At 44.5% G+C, this 22,696-nt stretch overlaps 1 protein-coding gene across 1 annotated transcript in view; it reads left to right on the forward strand.

Moving 5' to 3' along the window:
* EFCAB4B (EF-hand calcium binding domain 4B) overlaps positions 1 to 22,696 on the forward strand; it is a 141,429-nt gene that overhangs the window by 11,193 nt on the left and 107,540 nt on the right. Inside the window, exons 2-4 of the mRNA XM_006862681.1 lie at positions 1,007 to 1,118; positions 2,249 to 2,432; positions 8,042 to 8,188. Of these exons, the coding sequence (XP_006862743.1) occupies positions 1,007 to 1,118; positions 2,249 to 2,432; positions 8,042 to 8,188 (443 nt within the window). The remainder of the gene's footprint in view (positions 1 to 1,006; positions 1,119 to 2,248; positions 2,433 to 8,041; positions 8,189 to 22,696) is intronic.

Consider the following 22,696-nt stretch of genomic DNA (forward strand, 5'->3'; position numbering starts at 1 on the left):
GCTCCTTGGAAACCCTATACAGTGGGTCAGAACCGACTCGACGTCACTTAACAACAGCAGCAACAATATATATAAAGGGTATTAGAGGACACTTGCTCTAACATCGCAAATTAGCCGTGCGCTGGGGGTTGTTACACAAATATATATTGTTGTTGTTGTGAAGTGCTGTTGAGTTGGTTTATATACAAACACACACATATATATTCCTGGTGTGGCACTGTAGAATAAGCACTGGACTTCTGACCTTAAGGTTAGCAGCAGTTCAAACCTACCAGTCCCTCCCAGCCCAATACAGAGTTGGAACTGAGCCAATGGCATTTTATAGCACAACAATATGTATATATATATGGAGTCCTGGTGTGGTGCTATGGGTTAATGTGCTGGACTGCAAAGTCAAGCTTGAACCTCAATGTCGGTGGTTCAGGCTCACCAGCTACTCCCCAGAAACCCTGTACAGGGTCTCTATGAGTTGGAACAGACTCGACAGCACTTAACAACAACAACTGTATATAGAGATATATGCAAACACACATATGTATAAATATGCAAATACACATATATAAACACACACACCCCTAGCAGATTATCTAATACATTAGTAGGCACCCAATAAATGGTAGATGCTCTAACATTCAAAGCACATTAGTTGTTATTGTTAAGTGCTGTCAAGTTGATTCTGACCCATAGTGACCCTGTATAAGGTTTCCAAGGAGCAGCTGGTGAGTTTGAACTACTGATCTTGCTGTTCAAATGGCTTTTCAGTCTTGTGCATTAACCCACAGAACCACACCAGGCCTCTAGTACATTAGAAGGCACCCAATAATGGTAGATGTTCTAATATTCACAGGAGGAGAAGGGTGCTGATGCAATTTGGATGCATAAACTTACTCCTGGCTTTGGGTAGGAGTGGCTCCATCTCTGGGCATTTTTTTGGCAGAAGACTCTGGGGTCCAGGGCAGCCCCCCATGATCATCAGTGTTAACAGTGCAGTCTGAATTGTTTTCAGAGGCTCCATAAGGAATTGCCACTCAGCCTGGAAGAGCTGGAGGATGTGTTTGATGCCCTGGATACGGATGGCAATGGCTTTCTGACCCCAGAGGAGTTTACTACTGGATTTAGTAAGTTCTGATGGATACTGGGGACCTAGGATTATGAATCTACACAAATCTGTCACACCTCTGTCACCTCCAAATCTAGGGGACAGTGTAGTGTGCCATTTCCTGGCCCCCTTTCAGGGATCCAGAGCCAGAAAATTTCAAGCTATGACTTATTTGAATCTCTTTCCACATGTCCAGCTCATCTGCTTACAGAAACTCCCTTAGAGTCTATGCACTGCCACTACCCAATGCCCCTCCCACCACAGAATAGCAAGGGGACTAAATGGAAGCCCTAATGGAAGGCTTTGGGAAGCTGAGTTGAGATTTCAAGGCTCTCCTTTTCAACCTTAAAACAAAAAGACAACAAAGTGGGACGATGGCCAAATGGGTCATTCCAAGCTGCATTTGGTTGCATCTTCTAGCTTGAGGGACACTAGCTAGCAGAGGGATTCTAGAGGTTTTGAATAGATTCGTCATTCTCAAGGTAACCAGAAGGAAGAAGAACTAAAGTCCATGAACAAGATAAAGAAGCCAGGTCCACCTTCATATCACCTACTGATCAGGTGTCGATCAGAGCACATACTGATCAGATAAATTAACAGGAAAATTTTGCTATGCATCTGTCCATGTAGGATAGGCTGCTGAGATGTATCTGACACCTTTCTGGACCTTCAGAGACTTATCATTGACCTAAAAGTGTAAGACAGACTGCTGTAATTCTAGACAAATATGGAGAAGGTGCACCCCAAGCTGTTAAGTCCCTTGAAATGGGGAGGGCCATGATGTTGACTCGGATGATAATATGGAGCACAAGCAGTCAGGCTGCTGGAGAAGAGTGGAGGGAAAGGACTTGTTGCTTACGAATCTTACCACCAAGAAGGTGGGTTCTGAGCCAGACTTGAAAGAACTGAGATGTTGCAATAGCTGCCATGCATTCTGCCTTTCCCAGGTCTCAGGCTCTCTGGAACAGCACTCACAGAAGTGAGAGACTGGGAGTTAGACACAAAACCATGGCGCCCAATGATCTTTTGTTACAGGGGATTGTCGTCTCTCAGATGAACCAACCTCAAACGATTCCCAGTGACCACGAAAACTAAGGTCTTCCTGGGTGTATACTGCCTAATTCAGATCCCTATGCCATGCCTCCCTAGGTCAATTCTTCTTCAGCCAGAGCAACCCAAGTCAGGAAGATGCAGGTGAACAAGTGACCCAACTCCAGGAAGAGAAGGTCTATCAGTCCAGAGGGGAAGAGGATCTGGGTGACTTGGATGAAGATGAGGAAGCTCAGTTCCAGATGCTGATGGACAGACTTGGAGCCCAAAAGATTTTGGAGGAGTAAGTTTGTGACAGTGATTTGGGGGATGGTGTGTAGGAGAAAGCTCTTCATCTGTCCCATTCAACATGCAGATTCCATGCTAAGTCCTGCCAGCTAAGGAGCCTTGCTTCACCCTGCTGTTTTCAATGACTGTCTGTGTTCTGTGATCGACTGGCTCTGTCTCTGCTTTGTACATTTCTTTCATGGGTTGATTTATCTGAGAGAAGAAAAAGGAAAAATCTCCTATAGCACCCTATATCCACCTGCCCTCACCTTCTACTCTTCTCACATTCTGCTCTACCTTGTCTTCACCACCCTTGGCTCTGCCTTGCTTCCCAAAGGGGTGCTCACACATCAGAGGTCTGTGCCATGCTCTGGGGGATTTTCAGGGAGCTTTGCCCTCAGCCCCCTAACACACCATCTTTATAGCATTTTCACTCCCCTGGGAGCCCACTGTGTGTCTCTGGAGCTGCAGAGCATCCCTACCGTCTGCCATCGTGGGTGTGTTCCTGGCAAAGGCATCTCACAGGGAAGTGTCTGCACATTGTATCCCTGAGCCAAACCAAACCTGTTCAGGAAGCCGAGGCGGGAAATTCGTCAGTTTTTAACCAGCCCACCACTTGGATGATCAGTAGCTCAGCTGAAATTTTTAGATGGCTGGAAGTTTAAACATAAACATACTACTCAAAAATCCTTCCCACATCCCCCAAAAGATCCTTTAGAATATGGAAACACATCGATCTAAGGCCTGGCATAAAGAAAAAAAGAAAAAAGTGATGTGGTAACTAATGGAAACCAGACAATGAGCCGGAAAAAATGTGTAATATTCTCTATTCTCTTTTCGAATTGCCTTTATCGTTTTCATTCCGGGATCGGTAGGTCTTGGGTAAAGACCACAGTAATTAAGTGCTTGGCTGCTAACTGAAAGGTCGGTGGGTGGTTCATCCGTACTCCGCAGGAGAGGAGACCTGATGATCTGCTCCCATAAACGTTGTTGTTGTTAAGTGCCCCGTCCAGTCAGTTCTGACTCAGTGACCCTATTTAGGATTTCTGAGGAGTTACTATTGAGTTTCAACTGTCAACTTGCCATTCAAAATAACCCTGCTTAGGAAACCCTATGGGCCAATTCTCCTCTGTCACAGTTGGCCATTATAATTCAGAATATACTGGACACCACACAAGAATAGAAACAAGTCTGGGTGGAGTCCCTGGTTGTACAAATGCTTATCATGTTCAGCTGCTAGCCAAAAGGTTAGAGGTTTGAGTCCACCCAGAGGAGCCTCAGAAGGAAGGCCAGGTGATCTGTCTCAGAAAAATCGGGCCTTGTAAACCCTGTGGAGCACAGTTCTACTCTGATGTACCTGGAGTTGCCATGAGTCAGGGCTAACTTGGTAGCAGCTGATTTGAGTTAGCTCTTGGGTTGTGTGTGTGTTTCGTGTGGGGTGGGATGGCTAAAGAAAAGGAGGGACTGTGGTGGCTAATGATAAAAAGGAAGAAAGGAAGCCAAATAAGAAGGGGTCTGCAGCAATGCCCAGGCCAAAGGCAGCATCTGCAGCTCTGTGAGTTTTTAGTAAACATTGGTAGACTGTGGCAGGGTTAAGAAAGGCTAGCAAAATCGATGCCATAATTTTGAAGGGGACAAAGACCCAGAGGAAACCCCTCCTGGACGCTCTGGACAGGAAGTAAACTTATTAGCAACAGCAGCTAATGTCAGACTAGAAGGCAATGATGCAGGTGTGGGTTGGGCAGCATGAGGGTGTAGGTGAGGGCTCAGGTGAGCCAGACACCTGATTCAGCTTCTTCAAGAGGCCAGAGCACAGTGACCACTGAAAATGAACCTTTGAATCCTCCTGGACAAGCAGAGAGGAGAGCAGAGTGGGTGAGCCACAGCACACAGGTGACTCTCCATCCACCCCTCACTTCCCTGGCAGCCATCTTCCTGACCGACTCTGAAATCTGAGCTCACCAGATGTTACTCTAAAGACCAATGGCAAATGTCTGTGCATACCTGAGCCAAAATGAGATGTCCTGTAAATTAAAGGCTCTGGGGAGTTTCAAGAGTGGTCTATAAAAATGAATATGGCGACCCACCATTTCCCTCCTTGTTGAAGTCAGAACACACAAAGGAAATGGGCTTAAGTTACAACATGAGGAAGACATTCATGACCAATGGACCCATATCAAGAAATCGAGAGGCCGGGAAGACTTTTGAGGTCTTTGTGTGTGATCTTGGAGACAAGGAGATGGGTTGACTGACCCCTCAGAATGCCTCCCAGCCCTATCTATATTATTTCATGAGAGACAGCCTTAGTGTGGATCAGAAGTAGTATGCTAGACATCAAACTTTCTTGGTAGTCTAATTTGTTGAGTGATTTGACCAAATTTGGTGGACCTTATCTTATTTTTCATCAGGGCTCAAAAGTCTTGTCCTTTCTCCAGCTCTCTGGGTGAAGTAATGCAGTCATGATTAAGTTGTTTAAAGAGCTTTGGGAGAGTCAGATGAGCCTACACATCTCAGAGGATACTTTAGCCCAATAGACTAATGGGAAATTGACAGATGTGACTAGACAGACATAGGCTAACAAGGTGGCCCTTGATTTTATAATGCATTTACTTTCTCGGGAGCCGTCTGCCACAGTGATGGGAGGTCATCGTGCCGTCTCTCTGAGACCCTTTTAGTCCTGAATACTTTGTGCTAGCTCCATTTTACTTTATACAATAAAGTACATAGCCACTACATGTTCTGTGTGGGGAAAATAGAGTGTATTCTGGGGAATAGAGAGGCTTCTTACGCCACCTTCTCCTATTCCTAAGACTCCCTCACATCATCCAGCACAAGGCTAGATTTTCAAGTGATAATAATAAATACATATTGATTGATTAAATAGATGAATGAATGGATAGAGGATCTAGGTGAATAGGTAGGTATTTGAATTATTGTTGTTGTTAAGTGCCATTGAGTCAGTTTAGACTCATAGGGACCCTGTATAGGGTTTCCCAGGAGCAGCTGGTGAATTTGAACTGCTCACTTTATGGTTCAAACCAACCTTGTGGTCCGGTACATTATCCTGTCAGCATCACATCAGAACTGTTTGAATAGGATTGGGAAAAGAATGGATAGAAAGGATGGGGCCAGAGAAAACAAGAGGGAGGGAAGGAGGCAAGAATGATTGGATAGATGGTCAGATAACTAACCAGATGTGGGTTCATTTTCTTGTTGTTTGTTGTTAGGTACCATTGAGTCAGCACCAACACATAACAACCCTGTGCACCACAGAATTAAACACTGCCCGGTCCTGTGCTACCTCACAATTGTTGCTTTGCTTGAACCCATTGCTACTGCCACTGTGCCAACCCATCTAGTTGGGGTTCTTCCTCTTTTTTAGGTTTTCGGTGACTAAATATTCAGAAGTAGTTCGTCTCTCCTTCTTCCTAGTTTGTCTTCGTCTAGAAGCTCATCTGAACCTTGTCCACTGTGGGCGATCCTGCTGGTATTTAAAATACTGATGGCATTGCTTCCAGAATCACAGCAATGTGCAAGCCACCATAATAAGACAAAGGGACAGACAGGCGGCAGGAATTCAGTTCCTAGTGGACCTTTTTTCTGCTGGGTGTAGATACTCACCTTTGTGTCCCAAAGCCATTGCTAAGATGGCATTATCAATGTCACTTTTGAGGGGAAGTGTCTTAAATATAGTGCTTGTTGCACATCTGCAAATGATTCTGTTCTCTTATAAACATTCTTGGTCCTAGCTACCCTCAGATCATACAGGCGTTAGAATTTGATGGGATACAAATCAGGTTTATCTAACTGGATGGTTGACTATAGATTCTTGAGTTTTTCCAGATGGAAGAACAGGATGCCTGGTGTGCCTTCTCTTGGGGACCAGTGTGACCTTGTATACCTCTGTTTGTGCTGTGTCCACATGTGTCCCAGTGTGCTTGTCTCTGGGGCTTGTTTCATTCATGTTACCCTGTGTCTCTTCCTCTTTGCCTGCTTCCATCTCTGCTTGTCCTTCTCTGTGTGCACATATGTCTTTCAGACTTGCTCTACCTTTCATTTTACCTGTCAATCATTCCCTTTGCCACCAGGTCCCCGTGGGGTGCTGCATAGTTTATTCCACTCCCTGCAGTGACAATTGCTTACTGAGGTTCATCAGCTGGCACATCTTTACCTCTCAGCAGTCAGGACCACTATTTCTGGGAGTGACAAACTCTGTCCTTTAGCTCCACAGAGCCTGTCCTCACATGTTTGAAGTCCCATCCTCCTCTCTTCTCCTGGCACTTAGAGATGCTCTTTTTTTTTAATGTTTTATTGTGAATTATGTGATAGTTTACATGGGAGAACATTAGTATTACATTCATTCTATCGTATATTGTTTCATTGCTATGGTTACAATCCTCTCCATGCATCATCAACCAACCAAAGGGTATATATACACTACAAGCCTGCACCCCAGTCCCTCTCTGGATCTAAAGTCTCCAGCTGCTCCACCTCTCCACATCATCATCTCTGCCCCTGTCTCTGGTGTCACTGCTTCTCTGAGTAGGGTCCCACTAGAGATGCTCTTATGGACGTCTCTGTGCATCCTTGGTGCCGTGACCCATCGTGAGAGACACCAGCGAAGTGTTGCCTTAGAGAATGATGATTGCTGATGGAGGAGACTATGTAGTGCCCCAGAGAAGCCTAGTGGCAAAGGGAGTGACTGATAGGTGAAAGAAAAGAAAGGAAAGAGCAACTCTGAAAGATGCATGTGGTTACAGACCACCTTGAAGCTGACTCCTGACTCCCTCTCTTACCAGCTGAGTGATTTCTGATAGGTCGTTTTACCTCTCTTCCTCCCTGTCTCCACATATATAAGTGGGGAAGGTGGGGGGTAAAAGTGGCGCTGTGGGATAATCACTGGACCATGAGGTCAGCAGTTCAAATCTACCAGCTGCTCCTCGGAAACTATGTGCAGGGTCGCTATGAGTCAGAATCAACTCAGCAGCACTAAACAACAACAATGTTATGATGACAGTGGTGGTGGCTCAATGGTGGAATTCTTGCCTTCCATGCATGAGACCTAGGTTTGATTCCAGCCCAATGCCTCTCAAGTACAGCTACCTTCTGTCTGTCAGTGAAGGTTTGTATGCTGCTCTGATGCCAAACAGGTTTCAGTAGAGCTTCCAGATGAAGACAGGAAGGCAGGCTTGGTGATCTAGTTCCAAAAATCAGTCCATGAAAGCCCTATGGCTCACAATAGTCCGATCCACAACCAATCACAGGGATGGTGCAGGGCCAGGCGGCATTTCGTTCCATTGTGCACAGGTCAACTTGAGTCACCTAACCACAGCAAATCATCATGATGGTGGTGATGGTGTCACTGTTGTTGTTGCTGTGAGCTGTGGAGCTGTTTCTAACTCATAATGGCCCCGTACAGAGTTTCTGAGAGCTGCTGGTGAGTTTGAATTGCTGACCTTGTGGTTAGCAGTCCAGTGCTCATCCTATACCAGGGCTAATAGTCATTAATGGTGATGATGATGTTGGTCCTGTGTGTCAATTTCACACTCAGGAAGCCCTGTGCTTCCCATAAAGCCTTTCCCTGGCTCCCACCTGTTCACGCTAACGTCCCTTCATTTCTGGCAGTGAAACTGATGTCAAGCAACTTTGGCTGCAGCTGAAGAAGGATGAGCCTCACTTACTGTCCAACTTTGAGGATTTCCTGACCAGGGTCTTCTCTCAGCTCCAAGAAGCCCATGAGGAGAAGAACGAACTGGAATGTGCCCTGAAAAAGTAGGTGTCCAATTTCACCTGTTTTTCTGTTTTGTTTTGTATATATGTGCATGAAAAATAGTAATATAAAGTGTGGCTTCTTATATCTTCCACTGAAAGATTCCATGATATCTACATAGGCTGGGCCCTCTGACTGTGATCATATTTTTAAAGCCTTCATTCATATCTATTACCCACTTAATGTATGTTAAGCACTATTCTAACTATTGCATCTAAACGGTTGTGGCTATTATTGTTAAGTGCTGTTGAGTTGGTACTGACTCATAATGACCCTGTATAAGGTGTTCAAGGCTGTAAATCTTTGCAGAAGCAGAAAGCCTCATCTTTCTCCCTTGAAGTGGCTAGTGGGATTGAACCATTGACCTTGTGGTTCACAGCCTAGTGCTTATCTACAAAGCCACTGTGCTCCTTGTATCTACACTAGCTCCTTTAATTTTCACAGCAACTCTCTGAGGTAGGCATGTTTTACAGATGAAGAACTCAAGACGCTGAAAGGTTAAGTAACTTACATCAGGTTACGCAGCTTGAAAGTGGTAGAGCCAGGATTCATAATGAGATAGGCTGATACCTGAAACCTGGAGGTATACCATGATCCCCATCTCTGGGCAGTAAGACCCCAGCATATTGGTCCTGTCTCCCAATTCCAGATCAGCTTCACTTTGACATAGGTGGACTTCCATGAGGTGGTTCATAGACCTACTCATTTAATGTCTTCTCTCTCCCACATACTTTCACATCTCTTCTACCCTCTTCATCACCAACCCTCTTCTAATACTTAGTGAGTCCTAGGATTCCTTATTCCCTGGGCAAGTTAAACAAGGACACCTGAAGAACTTCTCAAGACCTGAACCAGAGCCAGTGCCTGCAAGCTTATCTATAATGCTACGCAAGTCTATTAGACACTAGTCCTCTTAGGAGAATGAAGGTGCCATTAGGGGCACTGTGCTTGTTCCCAGTCATTTAGTGTATATTGACAACAATGGGCTTTCATTCTGTAAACATGGAATTAGATGTGGTGTAATTTAGGTCAGCCCTTTCAGCATAACCCTGAAAGTAAGGCCAACGCTCAGAGCTGGGTTTGGGTAGAGCTTGGAAACACATGGAGGTGGTCCTTCCTTTCGTGCCTCCTCCGTGCATTCACACTCTGTTCCTAACAATGAATGCCATGCCTATGAGATTCCACAGATCACTTTCTCCTTCCTTCAGATGCTTCCCAACCAAACTCTGTGGGACCCAGCGCTGCCTTCTGGGGGGTGTAAATGTTTCAGTTTATACTGAAATGGTCTTAGAAAAGCCATACAAGCCCATAGTTTAAAAAGAACGGATCACAGCTCTCTCCACATTCCCCAGGACCCCAGTCTTTTTCATTTCGTGCCTCCTCAACATCAGCGCTACAAATACTTGTCAGTGGTCATTGGGTATATACAGTGTGTTGTTATTAGATGCTGTTTAGTTGATGTTCGACTCCAAGTAGCCCCATGTAACAGCCCATCGGGTTTTTTTGGCTGCAATCTCCACATATGCAGATCTCCAAATCTTTCTCCTACAAAGCGTCTGGGTGGATTTGAACTCTCAGCCTTTTGGTTAGCAGCTGAGCACTTAACTGTTGCACTACCTGATTTCTTTGGGGTGTACATATGCCTAGAAAAATCAGACCTTCAGGATCCTGCATTATGGGGACATTGTATCCAAAAAGTGCTCTGAGGGAACCATGGTTTGACTTGAGGAGTGTTAAGAGTGTTTTGTTGTTGAGTGCCAAGGAGTTGGTTCCAGTTCCTAGTAGCCCTATAGGTCAGAAGAGAACTGCCCCGAGGGTATTCTAAGAGAGAGGAATTCCGAATTCCCAAGGTTTAAGAAGGAGGATTGAGTCAAACCAAACCAACCCTATTGCTGTCCGATTGATTGCAACCCTATGATGGTGGTGATGGTGGGGTGCTGTGGAGTCAGTTCCTATTCATAGCGACCCTGTGCAGGGTTTCCGAGGCTGTAAATCTTTACAGGAGCAGAAAGCCTCATCTTTCTCCCTTGGAACAGCTGGTAGTTTTGAACTGCTGACTTTGAGGTTAGCAGCCCGATCCGTAACCACTACACTACCAGAGCTCCTTATAGGACAGAGTAAAACTGTCCCATGGTGTCTCCAAAGCTGTGCAGTTTGGAAGGCTGCCTTAGCTGTCTCTGGGAAAACTGCTGGTGGGCTTGAACCACTGACCATTTGGTTAGCAGCTGAGTGCTTAATCACTGCACCACCATGAATCCTTTTTAGCAGAGTAATACACCTCTGTGTGCCCTTTAGCAGATTAAGTTGTGGAGTCAGATGGAACCAGGCTAGACCAAGCTACCTAACCTCTCTGGGTCTCAGCTCTCTTAACTGTGAAGTTGGGGTGTGAGAGTATCTACCTAAGCGTGATTACAGATTAAGTCACATAACACAGGGAGTAGTTGGGATGCCACTGGCACATAAGTGCTCAACGACTGTTAACATCAGTTTTTATTGTTCTAAATAAGCATGCTTGTCATTCTGAGAGAATTTGCCTAGCTGTAGTGGAGAATTTGAGCCTTGATATTATTAAAGGTGAAATTGAAGGATCCCTTTAGCCTTCCAGACAGTGTAGTGTAGAGCCCTGCTATTCAAAGTGTGGTCTATGGACCAACAACTTCGGCATCACCTGGAAACTTCTTAGAATTATAGAATCTTAGGTCTTCCCCAGTCCTGCTGAATCTGCATTTTTACAAGATGTCTGTAGCTTCCCATATGGATCTGAGAATTGGAGGGAGGAGGGAGAGACCTACAAGACCTAGGTTTGAACCAGCTAGCCCTGTGACCTTGCTTACGTTTATTGACCTCTCTGAGCCTTGGTTTTCTCATCTATAAAATAAGAGAACCAGATTCATTTATGTCCCTCACTCCCCAACAACCTCAGTGTTTTTTGCCTGGAGGAGCCCTGGAAGTCAGATGGCAACTTCCAGAAAGGGGGTTACTAATATGGTCTCTGAGAAGAGTATGGGCAGACACTACCCAATCATGGCTCAGAATCTTCTCTGCCTGGTCCACACTCCTGCAGAGAGAGACAAGAACAGCTTCTCAGTCCTGATGCCCATCTGCAGGTGGCCCCTATTAGTACTTTTGTACTAATTTAGTGATTGTTCTAAAAGGTCTTGAGATGAAAGTCAAAACCACTCTTGGCTGCTACAAAACTAGCTCAACCAAAGGTCCCCAGCCCTTCCCTGCCCATGCTCAGTCGTTATGCCTGCCAGCTACACCTTCCCCTGGGCTCAGCTAATCAACACCCACTCCTAGTGGGGGAGCTCTGGTGGGCTTGGAGCGTCACTAAGCTCTCTGACTGATCCCATTTGATGGTGTTCTCTGGGTGCAAAGCATTGAGCTAGCATCTATTGTAAGCAAAGCGCGCAGTTGGAATCAGGAGGAACCTGAGTTCTTGCTCAGGCATAGCCACATACAGCTGTGGGAACTCTGGCAACTTGCTTTACCTCTCAGGGCATCAGTTTCCTGGGAAAACTGGATCAGTGTCTTTCAAATTTTGTGTGATTGCAACTCATTGGCAGAAATGCATCTTACTTTGCAACCCCCATACACTTATGAGTGTGTATCACTGACTAGCCGTGGAAGAAGGACATTATGCTTGGTAAAATGGAGAGTCAGCAAAAAAGAGGGAGACCCCCACCCCCCACTGAGATGTATTGGCACAGTGGTAAGGAGCTCAGGCATAGCAACAACTGTGAAGATGGTGCAGGACTGGGTGGTGGTGGTCTTTCTGTTGTGCGCAGGGGTCGGTGCCAACTCAAAGGCACCTAACAACAAGCACAAAACAATATCAGAACCAAAAGTTTCATGAAATAGGACTCATCCTTCTTCAATGGGAACCTCTCTGATCTTTTGTATTATCAGATTCTCTTCTATTCTATCAAAAAGTTAAATATTAGTCATACTCTGCGACCCACTGCATAGAGTTCACCATTTGCTTCTGGACCAGATGACCTTTAAGGGCCCCATATAGATCAGAAATCTAACAAGAAAGTGGCAAGTCCTGTAGACTCTGTTGTTGATTTTATTGTGTGCCCTTAGATCAATTCCATTCCAACTCACAGTGACCCTAAACAACATTATAGAACTGCCCCTGTAGGATTCCTTAGGATATCATCTTTACTGGAGCAGATTTCTGGGTATTTTCTCCTGCAGAGCAGCTGGTGGTTTTGAACCACCGAGATTTTATTTAGCAGCCAAGAATTTAACTTTTGCACCACTCCCTAATACCCCCAAACCCAGTGCCATCAAGTCAATTCTGACTCACAACGACTCCATAGGACAGAGTAGAACTGCTGCTTAGGATTTCCAACACTGTAAATATTTACAAGAGCAGGCAGCCTCATCTGTCTCCCAAAGAGCCACTAGTGGGTTTGAACCTACAAGCTTTCAGTTAGCAGCCCAATGCTTAACCCACAGCACCACCAGAGCTCCTTTAACACCACTAGGGATTCTAGAGCTATGGGCTCTAGAATGTTTAAATGGGATTATGATCTTTGCAAATGACTCAAGGTGAAGCTAAGTGACTGTGGGACATCTTAGAGAAAGTGAGTTTGAAGGTTTGAGCAAGTTTGTGGGAGGGGCCTGTCATGTAGGCTTTCCTGAAGGCAGAGGGAGGAAGCTGGCCTAACGTGAAATTCAGTTTGGAGGACTCCTGAGAACAGAATGTCTCTCAGGTTCCTCCACAAGCTTGATTGTCATATAAGCTGTGACATTTCAGCTCCATCTGTGAAGCAAGTACCTGTCCCAGAAGTCATCACTGCTGTGTGTCTAGCCCGAGACTAAACATCAGGGGAACACAATCCATGTGTTACTAGTAGCTAATGTTGACCAATCACCTACTATGTGCAGCACGGAGCTCAGCAGACAGGACACACAGTCCCTGTCCTTGAGAGTTTACGATCACACTGGGGAGGCAGAGCTTTTATACCCATAACAATTCACTGGGAAATGAAGCTGCCACAAAGTCAACCAGAAAACTCCCGTGCTGTTAAACATGCTGCCATTGTTAGCTTCCTCCTACTCTTTCCAACCACTTTCCTGGCTTCTTTCTCCCTCTGGGTCCAAAGCAAATGGGACTGTCACCTGGGAAGCCTTAATCAAATCAGGTAAGATACAGACTTCCTGTCCCCAGATTTCCAAGTGGAGCCCTGATCTTCATGGGTCACCAGTCTTGCTGCAGGAAGTGTCCTCTGCAGAGTCATATTTCCCCCTTACTCCATCCCCTACTCCTACCCTCCACCCCCACCCCCCTACCCCCCTACACACACACACTCTAGGTAGAAGGAGGATGCAGCAGAGATGGGCTGAGTGTTTGGGGAAAGCTCTTGATAGCTGACATTAGCAAACCCAACCTTAGTGTGTTCTGGGCCACGGTCAGATATGACCCAGCAACCTCCTTACCATACTGCCATGATGGATTCTGTGGTTGTTTCATTTCCCTGAATATTGAGGCTGGAAGGAAGAGGCAATTCTGGAGAATTCCATTCCTTATCCTTTTTGGACCAATATGGAGGAAATACCTCATTTGGGTCTCTTGAGGAATTCTGGGTACAATATAACTGGGTGTCTAGAAAGCAGCCCCTGCCCCATGGGGCAAGGTCAAATGCAGGAACAACTGGCTAAAGCCCAGTTCCTCTGTTGAACTTCCAGAGTGAGGTATACTCCCTATCTGTGCCTTCATATCTTTCCCAGGAAGTGGGGATTCGACTGCAACTGAGCAGCTCTCCTGTGCAGCCACCAAGAAGAAGTTTAGAGGAGTTCACAGTTAGCATGAGAGATTGAGTTTAGATACGAGGCAGGATTTTTGGCCATCAGAAAGAATTAGGGACTTCTGTGCTAAGGAAAGAATACTTCATATTTATCTTTCTCTGGATAAAAAAGAAGAATTTGTGCAATCTGAAGGAGATGCAGAACAATGTTGTCTGAAGACAACAACAGACACAGACCTTTCATCAGAATCACTGGGAGATGCCCAGACCCCAACCCAGGAGTTCCACTGGCTGGGCCTGGGATGGAGGCCTCAGAATCTCAAAGGATTTCTGACTTTTGACCAGATTTGGATTCTGCTGGATGAATTGGCCTTGCTAGATTCTATAACCTAGCCAGAACCTAGCCCCAGGCTGGGGCTAAGGATGATTTAGACGAAGTCTATAGAGTTCTTTGAGTCTCTAAAGAAGAATGTTTTCCAGCTCAAAGGCTGATCACTGCGCTGTGCTCTCCCTGCTGGCTCAGGCACCTGGAAATGCATCATTAGTGGACCCCGCTTGGCCTTGACAAGCTGAGAAACACTCTCTCATGCCTCACGATCACTTTGGAATCAGATCTTTATCTGCACAGTTTTGCCTTGCCCCATGGCAGTGGGTTATAAGCAGTTTCTTTGGATCTAGGGGGGCCCTTAAGTTGCAGCCCCTGCCCAGCCAGTGCCTAGAGCAGTGTCAGTGGACTGTCCATTCAGGAAGGACTGTGTCTTACAGTTTGACAGACAGCCCTCCTATGACACTTGGCACTCAACACAAACCGAAGAATTGGTCAATTGTGAAGGAGCATAAATCATTCTGGAAGTTCAACAGAGGAACTGGACTATAACTAGTTGCTCCTGACCTTGCTCTTCACCTTGCCCCATGGGACTGGGGCTGCTTTCTAGACATCCAGTTATACTGCACGCAAGATTCCTCAATAGCCCCAAATCGGAAGTGTGGTACTTCAAGGAACCTGCAACCTTTGCTAGGATTGTGAAGGGAAATCCTTATTTCTTTTGCCTTAACTCCAGGTAGGGCAGCAAGCACCTGGCTGGCATTAAGTTGATGCTGACTCATGGTGACCCCAGGTGTGTCAGAGCAGAACTGTGCTCCATAGGATTTTCAATGACTGATTTTTCAGAAGTATGTTGCCAGGCATTTCTTCCAAGGTGCCTCTGGGTGGACTCAAACTTCCAAGTTTTTTGTTTAGAAAGCACGTTAACTGTTTGCACTTCCAGGGCAGCACATAAAGCATCTTATACAGGAGTCCTGGTATGGCACTGTAGGATAAGCACTGGACCACAAGATTCAAACTCACCCGCCACTCCTTGGAAACCCTACACAGGGTGGCTGAGTCAGAACCGACTCAACCACACTTAACAACAACGAAATACTTGGCAGGTAGCCCTATGTTGCACATGGCTCTAGAATCTCTGGAGAACCCAATGTAAAAGGTAGCATAGTGGTTACGAATCGGGCTGCGAACCTTAAGGTCAACAGTTCGAAACTACCAGCTGCTCCGCGGGAGAAAGATGAGGCTTTCTACTCCCGTAAAGATTTACACCCTCGGAAACCCTGTACAGGGTCGCTATGGGTCGGAACCGACTCGACGGCACTTAACAACAACAACAACAACTCCCAAAACCAAACCAAATTCAATTCCTACTCATGACAACCACATTTCCCAAACTGTAAATCTTTGTGAAAGCAAACAGCCAGCCACATCTTTCTCCAGGGAAACAGCTGGTGGGTTGGAACCACCGACCTTGTAGTTAGCAGTTCCATGGTTAATACACCGTGTCAACAGGGCCCTAGAGAATCTAAATCAGTATGTCTAGGGGCAGGGGACCCAAGAATCTGCATTTTAACGCACTTCCCAGGGGCAGTTCATAGACTCCACTTTAAGAAGTACTGCTTTATTAGCCTGTTCTTCCAGAATATGTGTCTATCCGCCTACAAAAGGTAACCCCCAGGGAGTCCTTACAACACATAATTTTAATCCTGGTTTTAGAGTGAAGATAAGAAGTTCTCTGGGAGAGCTGTATGTGATGAGGCAATGGTTTAATCAGGCCATGGGTTTTTTATTGGTTGTATTATTACCTGAGGCAGAACTATATTGTTAACGTTGCCTGAAAGCAAATTGAGAGGTGAGAATTGTTTGCACTCTAGGTACACCAGGGGCATTATGTGTTAACCTGACTAATGAAAAATGGTTTGCTTTACAGGATGGGATAAAGCTGCAAAGTTGGTTTATACAAGGCAACAGAATCTAATTAGGGAGGAACCATCCATCTTGAAAATCCAATTGGTGATTTCACAGACTTTGCAGAAATTTCTACAAACTCTTGTTTCCTTTTCATTCTGCCCTACTCCAATTGTGTACATGTGTGTGTTTTTGTATGTGTGGGTGTGTGAGTGAGAAGGGAAAGAGAGAGGGAGTGATAGAAAGACAGAGACTAGTTTCAGGGGAACTCCGGTTTTCTAGTATGATTCTCTTTGCTGTCCAGAGACTGCCGCTGCCCAAAGGAGTTGGCAGGGGGCAGTGGTGAGTCTAAATCCTTCACCATTCTCATCTCAAGCACAAAGCTGGCTGACGTTGAGCTTTCAGTTTCTTCTCTGACAAATCACAGACAAGGTATCTTTTCCAGCCTACGTTCAGTGCACTGAGGGACACCGGATAGACAACCTCGTAACCTGAAACCCTTCCGGGTATCTTACTCCTCTCCTGCCCCAGCAGCACAGCCAGTAAGCCCCATTCCCTGTCCACTACAGCAGTGCAATGAATTACTTAACATGGACCTTGTAGACATAGTCTTTGAGACTCCCATTCAATGATTGGATGGGACTAAGGGCGAAATGTTATGGATTGAATTGCGTCTCTCCCAAAATGTCCATCAACATGGCTAGGTCATGATTCCCAGTATTGTGTGGTTGTCCTTTAATTTGTGATCCGATATAATTATCCTCCATATTGTGACATGATATAAATCCTAGCTTCTGGAGTCCTGGTGTGGCACTGTAGGATCAACACTGGTCTATTAACCACAAGCAAGGTTGGTGGTTCAAACCCACCATCCTCTCCATGAAATACCTATATAGGGTCGCTATGAGTTGGAATCGACTCAACAGTACTTAGCCACAACAGCAATAGCTGTGGTTACAGTCCCATTTTGGAGTGAACAGTCTGTTATGTCAATGAATTAGGATTAGGGTGGGAAGTAAGTCACTGCCTTACATGACAGTGTGTGGGATTCAAGTCACCACCCTTGTCATCATTCACCATCTCACTGAAGTCACACCCTTGCTTGAGTCAAACCTTTAGATAGGGGAACCTTCCTACCAACAAGAGGAGACAGGAGAGTAATGCATCCTTTGGACCCAGGATCCCTGTATTGGGAACCACCTAGACCCAGGAGACAGCTGTAACACCAGAAATGGGGAGGGGCAATGAGAGGCAGCAGAACCCGGACACCTGCTCAAGACAGCAGACCCCTTCAGTAGATGGCTTGCTGGCAGACTGGAGTGTCTTCATCCACTTGGCAAAGCTAGGCTCACTGCCCCAGAATTGGTCAAATTTACCTTCTGAAATCAGAATGATTACTCTCCAAGGCCAGGGGCCACTTCTGAAGCTGTGTCTTAAATTTCAACCTCTGAAATTTATCTGAAATGTAGAGATTTGCCATTTCTTCTGTCCAAGGTCAAAGCTATCCACCTTCATTTGGGAAAGGAAGAAGACGCTTTTTTTCCTGGCATGGTTTCAACACACTCCTGCCTAGAACCTCAGAGTAAACCAGATGACTTTATAAGGACCCCTGAAGTTCCAATCAATTTTATTCCTAAGTGAAGGCAAAGGAGAGAGTGAACTGCAAGCAGTATTCCATAGCTGGAAGGCCTTGGCCTCTAGGCCATTAGTGAAACCCCAGTGGTATCTGGTATTCATTCTTCTCCAGGGTAGCGCCTTATCTCTCAGTGTGCAGAGTACTTTGTGAAGGTTAATTAATTTTCACAGTTCCTGTGGGAGGCTGGCAAGGTAAGTTATTGCTAACTACATCACATCTTCCACTTCCCTGAAAATTACCTGTAAAGGCCTCTCAGATCCTAGGACTTGTATTTACACTTGAATCACTATTACACTAGCCTTCCTTCCCACATATTCCATCTTCATCCTATCACCGGCTCCTCAGCACCCTACCCCACACACATACCCAGACATTCATCTGCACACATAAGGTCATCTTTTAAAGAGAAGGTGTTTACTACAGTCAAACATACTGGGTGACATTTTATCTACAGGGCTGAACCTGGATTTTTCATCCCAGTTAATCATAAGACTCGTACTTCCAAATCCATCACTGCTTTTATATCATCTTCAGTATATAACTTATCCTTCAGCTGCTGAAAGCCTTCCTTTCCTGGATTCAGCTTTTCTTAGCCTTTCCCTGGATAATTCTACCATCTTCTCATCACCAGAGTAGACAGCTCCCTCTCCTTCCCTTCAGCCAGGGCTCTGAGGTCACATCATTACTACCAGGGTCAGAGTCCAGGAAGGGGCCCAGCTTCATGGGGCTTGGCTTCTTCAATCTGTTCCTAAACTCTCCACTTTAGCACTGGACTTGGTGCTCTTTGATGCTAAATTCCTAGTATGCAGAGAACTTAACTTAATCAAACTTATTTTACCCAAAGATACTTTAAGAAGAACCTAACTAACACTCTCTAATGCTGATGGTGATGTTATAGGTCTCCTCTTCTAAATGTAATGTTCTGTACTGAGCTACCTCAGGGTTTTGTCCCCCTTAGTGTTTCTCCATCGCTTCACATGCTGTCAGCTGCCCAGTGATTTACCTCCAGCTTGCATTTGCCCCTTGATTAATCTCTAAAGGAATTACAGAACAGTGGTTTAAAAAAATGGGGTTCATAGACCTCTGGATAATAACAGAAAACTCATTTAATTAACATTTATGAAATGCATTCTATCTATTACCTACTATAACTAGGAGCACTGGTAGCGTAGTGCATTGTGAACTGAGCTGCTAACCACAAGGTCAGCAGTTCAAATTTACCAGGTGCTCCACGGGAGAAAGATGAGGCTTTCTGTTCTTCGCTGTTATGTGGGAGAAAGATGAGGCTTTCTGCCCCCATAAAGATTTACAGCTTCGGAAACCCTGTATGGGGTCACTATGAGTTGGAACCAACTCCACAGTACATAACCACTACCACTACCTACTGTGGACTTCTGGTGTGGCATTATAGGATGAGCATTGGACTCTGAACCACAAGGTCAACAGTTCAAACCCACTAGTCACTCCTCAGAAACCCTGTACAAGGTGGCTATGAGTTGAAACCACTTAACAACAACCAAAGCAACTACCTACTGTGGAGTCCTGTTATGGCACTGTAAGATAAGCACTAGACTAAAAGGTCAGTGTTTCAAACTCACCAGCCACTCTTCAGAAACTCTGTACAAGGTCATTATGAGTCAGAACCAGCTTGACAGCACTTTACAATAAAAACCAGTTATGATGGAGTCCTGGTGTGGTGCTATAGGATAACATTGGACTGCTAACTAAAAAGACAGTGGTTCAAACCCATTAGACACTCTTTGGAAACCCTATACAGTGTGGCTATCAGTTGGAACTGACTCAAAGGCACTTAACAACAACTATCTACTATACTTTTACATGCATTATGTTATTTAATCCCAACTTACTCTTAAAATTACCATCCTGATTTCTCAAATATAGAAAACCATAGGTTTTCTGAAGTAATGTGACTTGTCCAAGGCTTGTAAATATCAGAGCCAACATTTGAACCTAGATCTTCTGGGTCTGGAAAACTCTGAGTCATCCATATCTGTGTCCACAGGGAGATTATAACCTACATTACCCTAGAATGTGCAAGAAGCGCTATGTAGCCATCACAGGGAAAGAAAGGAGAAGGGAGGTGATAGTGTTTCTGACTATTGCTAAGTGTGACTGACTTATTTGCCCCTCTTTTCCACTGAGACCTCATGTCTCTTCATCTCTCTTCTTTTTCATCTACCTCTTCTCTGTATCCCCCTTCCCTTGCAGTTCAAAATGACTGAGGAGAAATACAAGAGAATGGAAGGATTCAATAGGTACAACCGTGCAGATGTCTGAGAATATTTAATAGAAGATAGATGCAATAGTTATACCCAAATATTATGACTTAATAGCCCAGAGAGCTCTCTAACCAGTCTGCTATGGGTTATTGGTCTTGTCTTATTCAACAGATTTACCATTGACAGACATAAAGGAAGATAAGGCAAACTATTTTGTAGAAATAAAAGAAAAGCAAGAGATGGTGCCCTGGAGGGACAGTGGTTAAGTGCTTGGTTGTTAACGACAGGTCAGTGGTTCAAGCTCACCAGATGCTTTATGGAAGAAACATGGCTGCCTGTGTCCCTTCCATAAAGATTTCAGTCTTGGAGACCTATGGGACAGTTATACTCCGTCCTATAGGGTTGCTCTAAGATGGAATTAATCAACAGCAGTGAGTGGGTGGGTCTTAAATCAGATACAACAGATATAAACCTGTATGCACCAAATAATATAGCAGTAAAATACACAAGTCTTTTAGAAAAACAAAGTAATTTGATAAAAAACAAAGATCTTACTAGAAGACTTTAGCAGATTTATCTCAGAATCTGATACATTAGTCAGGCAAAAAGCAAATTAAGCTTATAAATTATTGAAACTGTCAATTAGCAAGCTTAATTAAAGAGATGCATGTAGAATTATGTAGCTTACAAGTACTGTATAAGTTCTTCTCATAGAAGTTATGCAAAATTGACCATGCTTTTGGTTACAAAGAGAACGTTAATAGAATCAAAAAATAAATGCCTTGCCTTACTAGTGTACAGTCTGACAATAATACAATCAAAGTAGAAATTGATAGTTTATAATTTTCTAAATCACTTTCAGATGACTTATATCATCAGAATTGACACCATACAGTATTTAGCTTGCATTGTGATTGAAAATTTCAAATATCAACAAAACTTGGAATGTCACTGAGTATTGTGTTACCAACTGGGATCCAGTAAGATAGTGACAGGCTGGAAATAGGAACTGAATCTAGCAAAATTATGTTTGATTCAGATGTTGCTCTTGTGTCGAAAAACCCAATGGCAGAAACAGAAGGGAGGTATGATTCAGTAGCACCATCTTTAAAAACAACAATACTCACACAGACATAAGATGTAGAGGTTTTTGTTGATAAATAGGTTCCGCATTTGTCAACTATGAAATGTCTGATGAGAATAGTTAATTTGGTCTTGTTGTTAAGTTGTTGAGTTGTTTCTGACTCATCACTATCCTGCATAGGGTTTGTGAGGCTGTAAATCTTTGTGGGAGTAGAAAGCCTTATCTTTCTCCAGAGGAGCAGCTGGTGAACTTGAACCACCCACTTTACGGTTCACAGTCAAGTGCTTACCCATCAGAACCACCACCCTCCCAATGCAGTCTTAAACTTCCCGAATGACTGTGCATCATCTAAAATAAGGGAGGCAACAGCTCAGCTCTAATCTGCATTCACCGAATTTATACAGTGGACATTCAGTTTGGGGCTTCATGCTCAAGAAAGACAAGCTATAGAGCCTATAATTGCAGAGAAGAGTGAATAAATTAGTGAAAGAACCATTTCCTGAGCCCCCCAACCCTATCCCTGTGCAAAAAAATAATCCGTATGTTAGAGAAAATAAAGAGATTTAGCCTAATCCAAGATCATTTCTGGGTCTTGATACTGTTCCAAAATACATGTAAGGCTTTTATGGGGAGGGCCTAGTCCATGGAAAGAGAGATTTCAATCTGCTGGAGCAGTCCAAGATGACAGAACTGCTTAGAGAGACAGCAAGTTGTCTATTATTGAAGGTGTTCTAACCGAAAACTAAAATCAAACTCACTGCCCTCAAGTTGCTTCTGACGTCTAAACAACCCTATAGACCAAGTAGAACTTCCCCAGAGTTTTTCAAGGTTGTAAATCTTTATGGCAACAGACTGCCATATCGTTCTCCTGCAGAGCAATTGGTGGGCTTAAACCACTGACTTTTTGTTGATAGCCTAGTAGCTACCAACAGTTTTGGTAGCCTAGTACTGTAGCCCACCACTCCTCTATCAGTTTGTCATATTGTGGTGGCTTGTGAGTTGCTCTCATTCTGAAAGCTATGCCACTGGTATTTTAAATACCAGCTGGGTCACCCATGGTGGACAGATTTCAGATGAGCTTCCACAAGGAGACAGACTAGGAAGAAGGAGTGACAAACTACTTCCGAATATTTAGTCACTGAAAACCTTATGAATAACAGAGAAACATAGATATAGTGCCAGAAAATGATCCCCTCTGGTTGGAAGGCACTCAAAATGCAACTGAGGAAAAGCTGCCTCCTCAAAGTAGAGTTGACCATGATGATGTGAATGGAGTAAAGCCCGTGGGTGAAAAGCACAATGGACCTTCATTTGCTGATGGGGCACACTCAAAATGAAGAGAAACAGCTGTAAACATCCATTGAAAATTAGAACATGGAATGTATGAAGTACAAATCTGGGAAAATTGGAAGTTGTCAAAAATGAAATGGAACGTATAAACATCGATATCTGAGGCGTTAGTGAGCTGAGATGGATAGGTATTGGCCATTTTGAATCTGACAGTCACATGGTTCACTATGCCAGAAATGACAAATTGAAGAGAAATGATGTTGCATTCATC

Source organism: Chrysochloris asiatica, unplaced genomic scaffold (genome assembly GCF_000296735.1).
Source record: "Chrysochloris asiatica unplaced genomic scaffold, ChrAsi1.0 scaffold00050, whole genome shotgun sequence".
Classification (NCBI taxonomy): Eukaryota; Metazoa; Chordata; class Mammalia; order Afrosoricida; family Chrysochloridae; genus Chrysochloris; species Chrysochloris asiatica.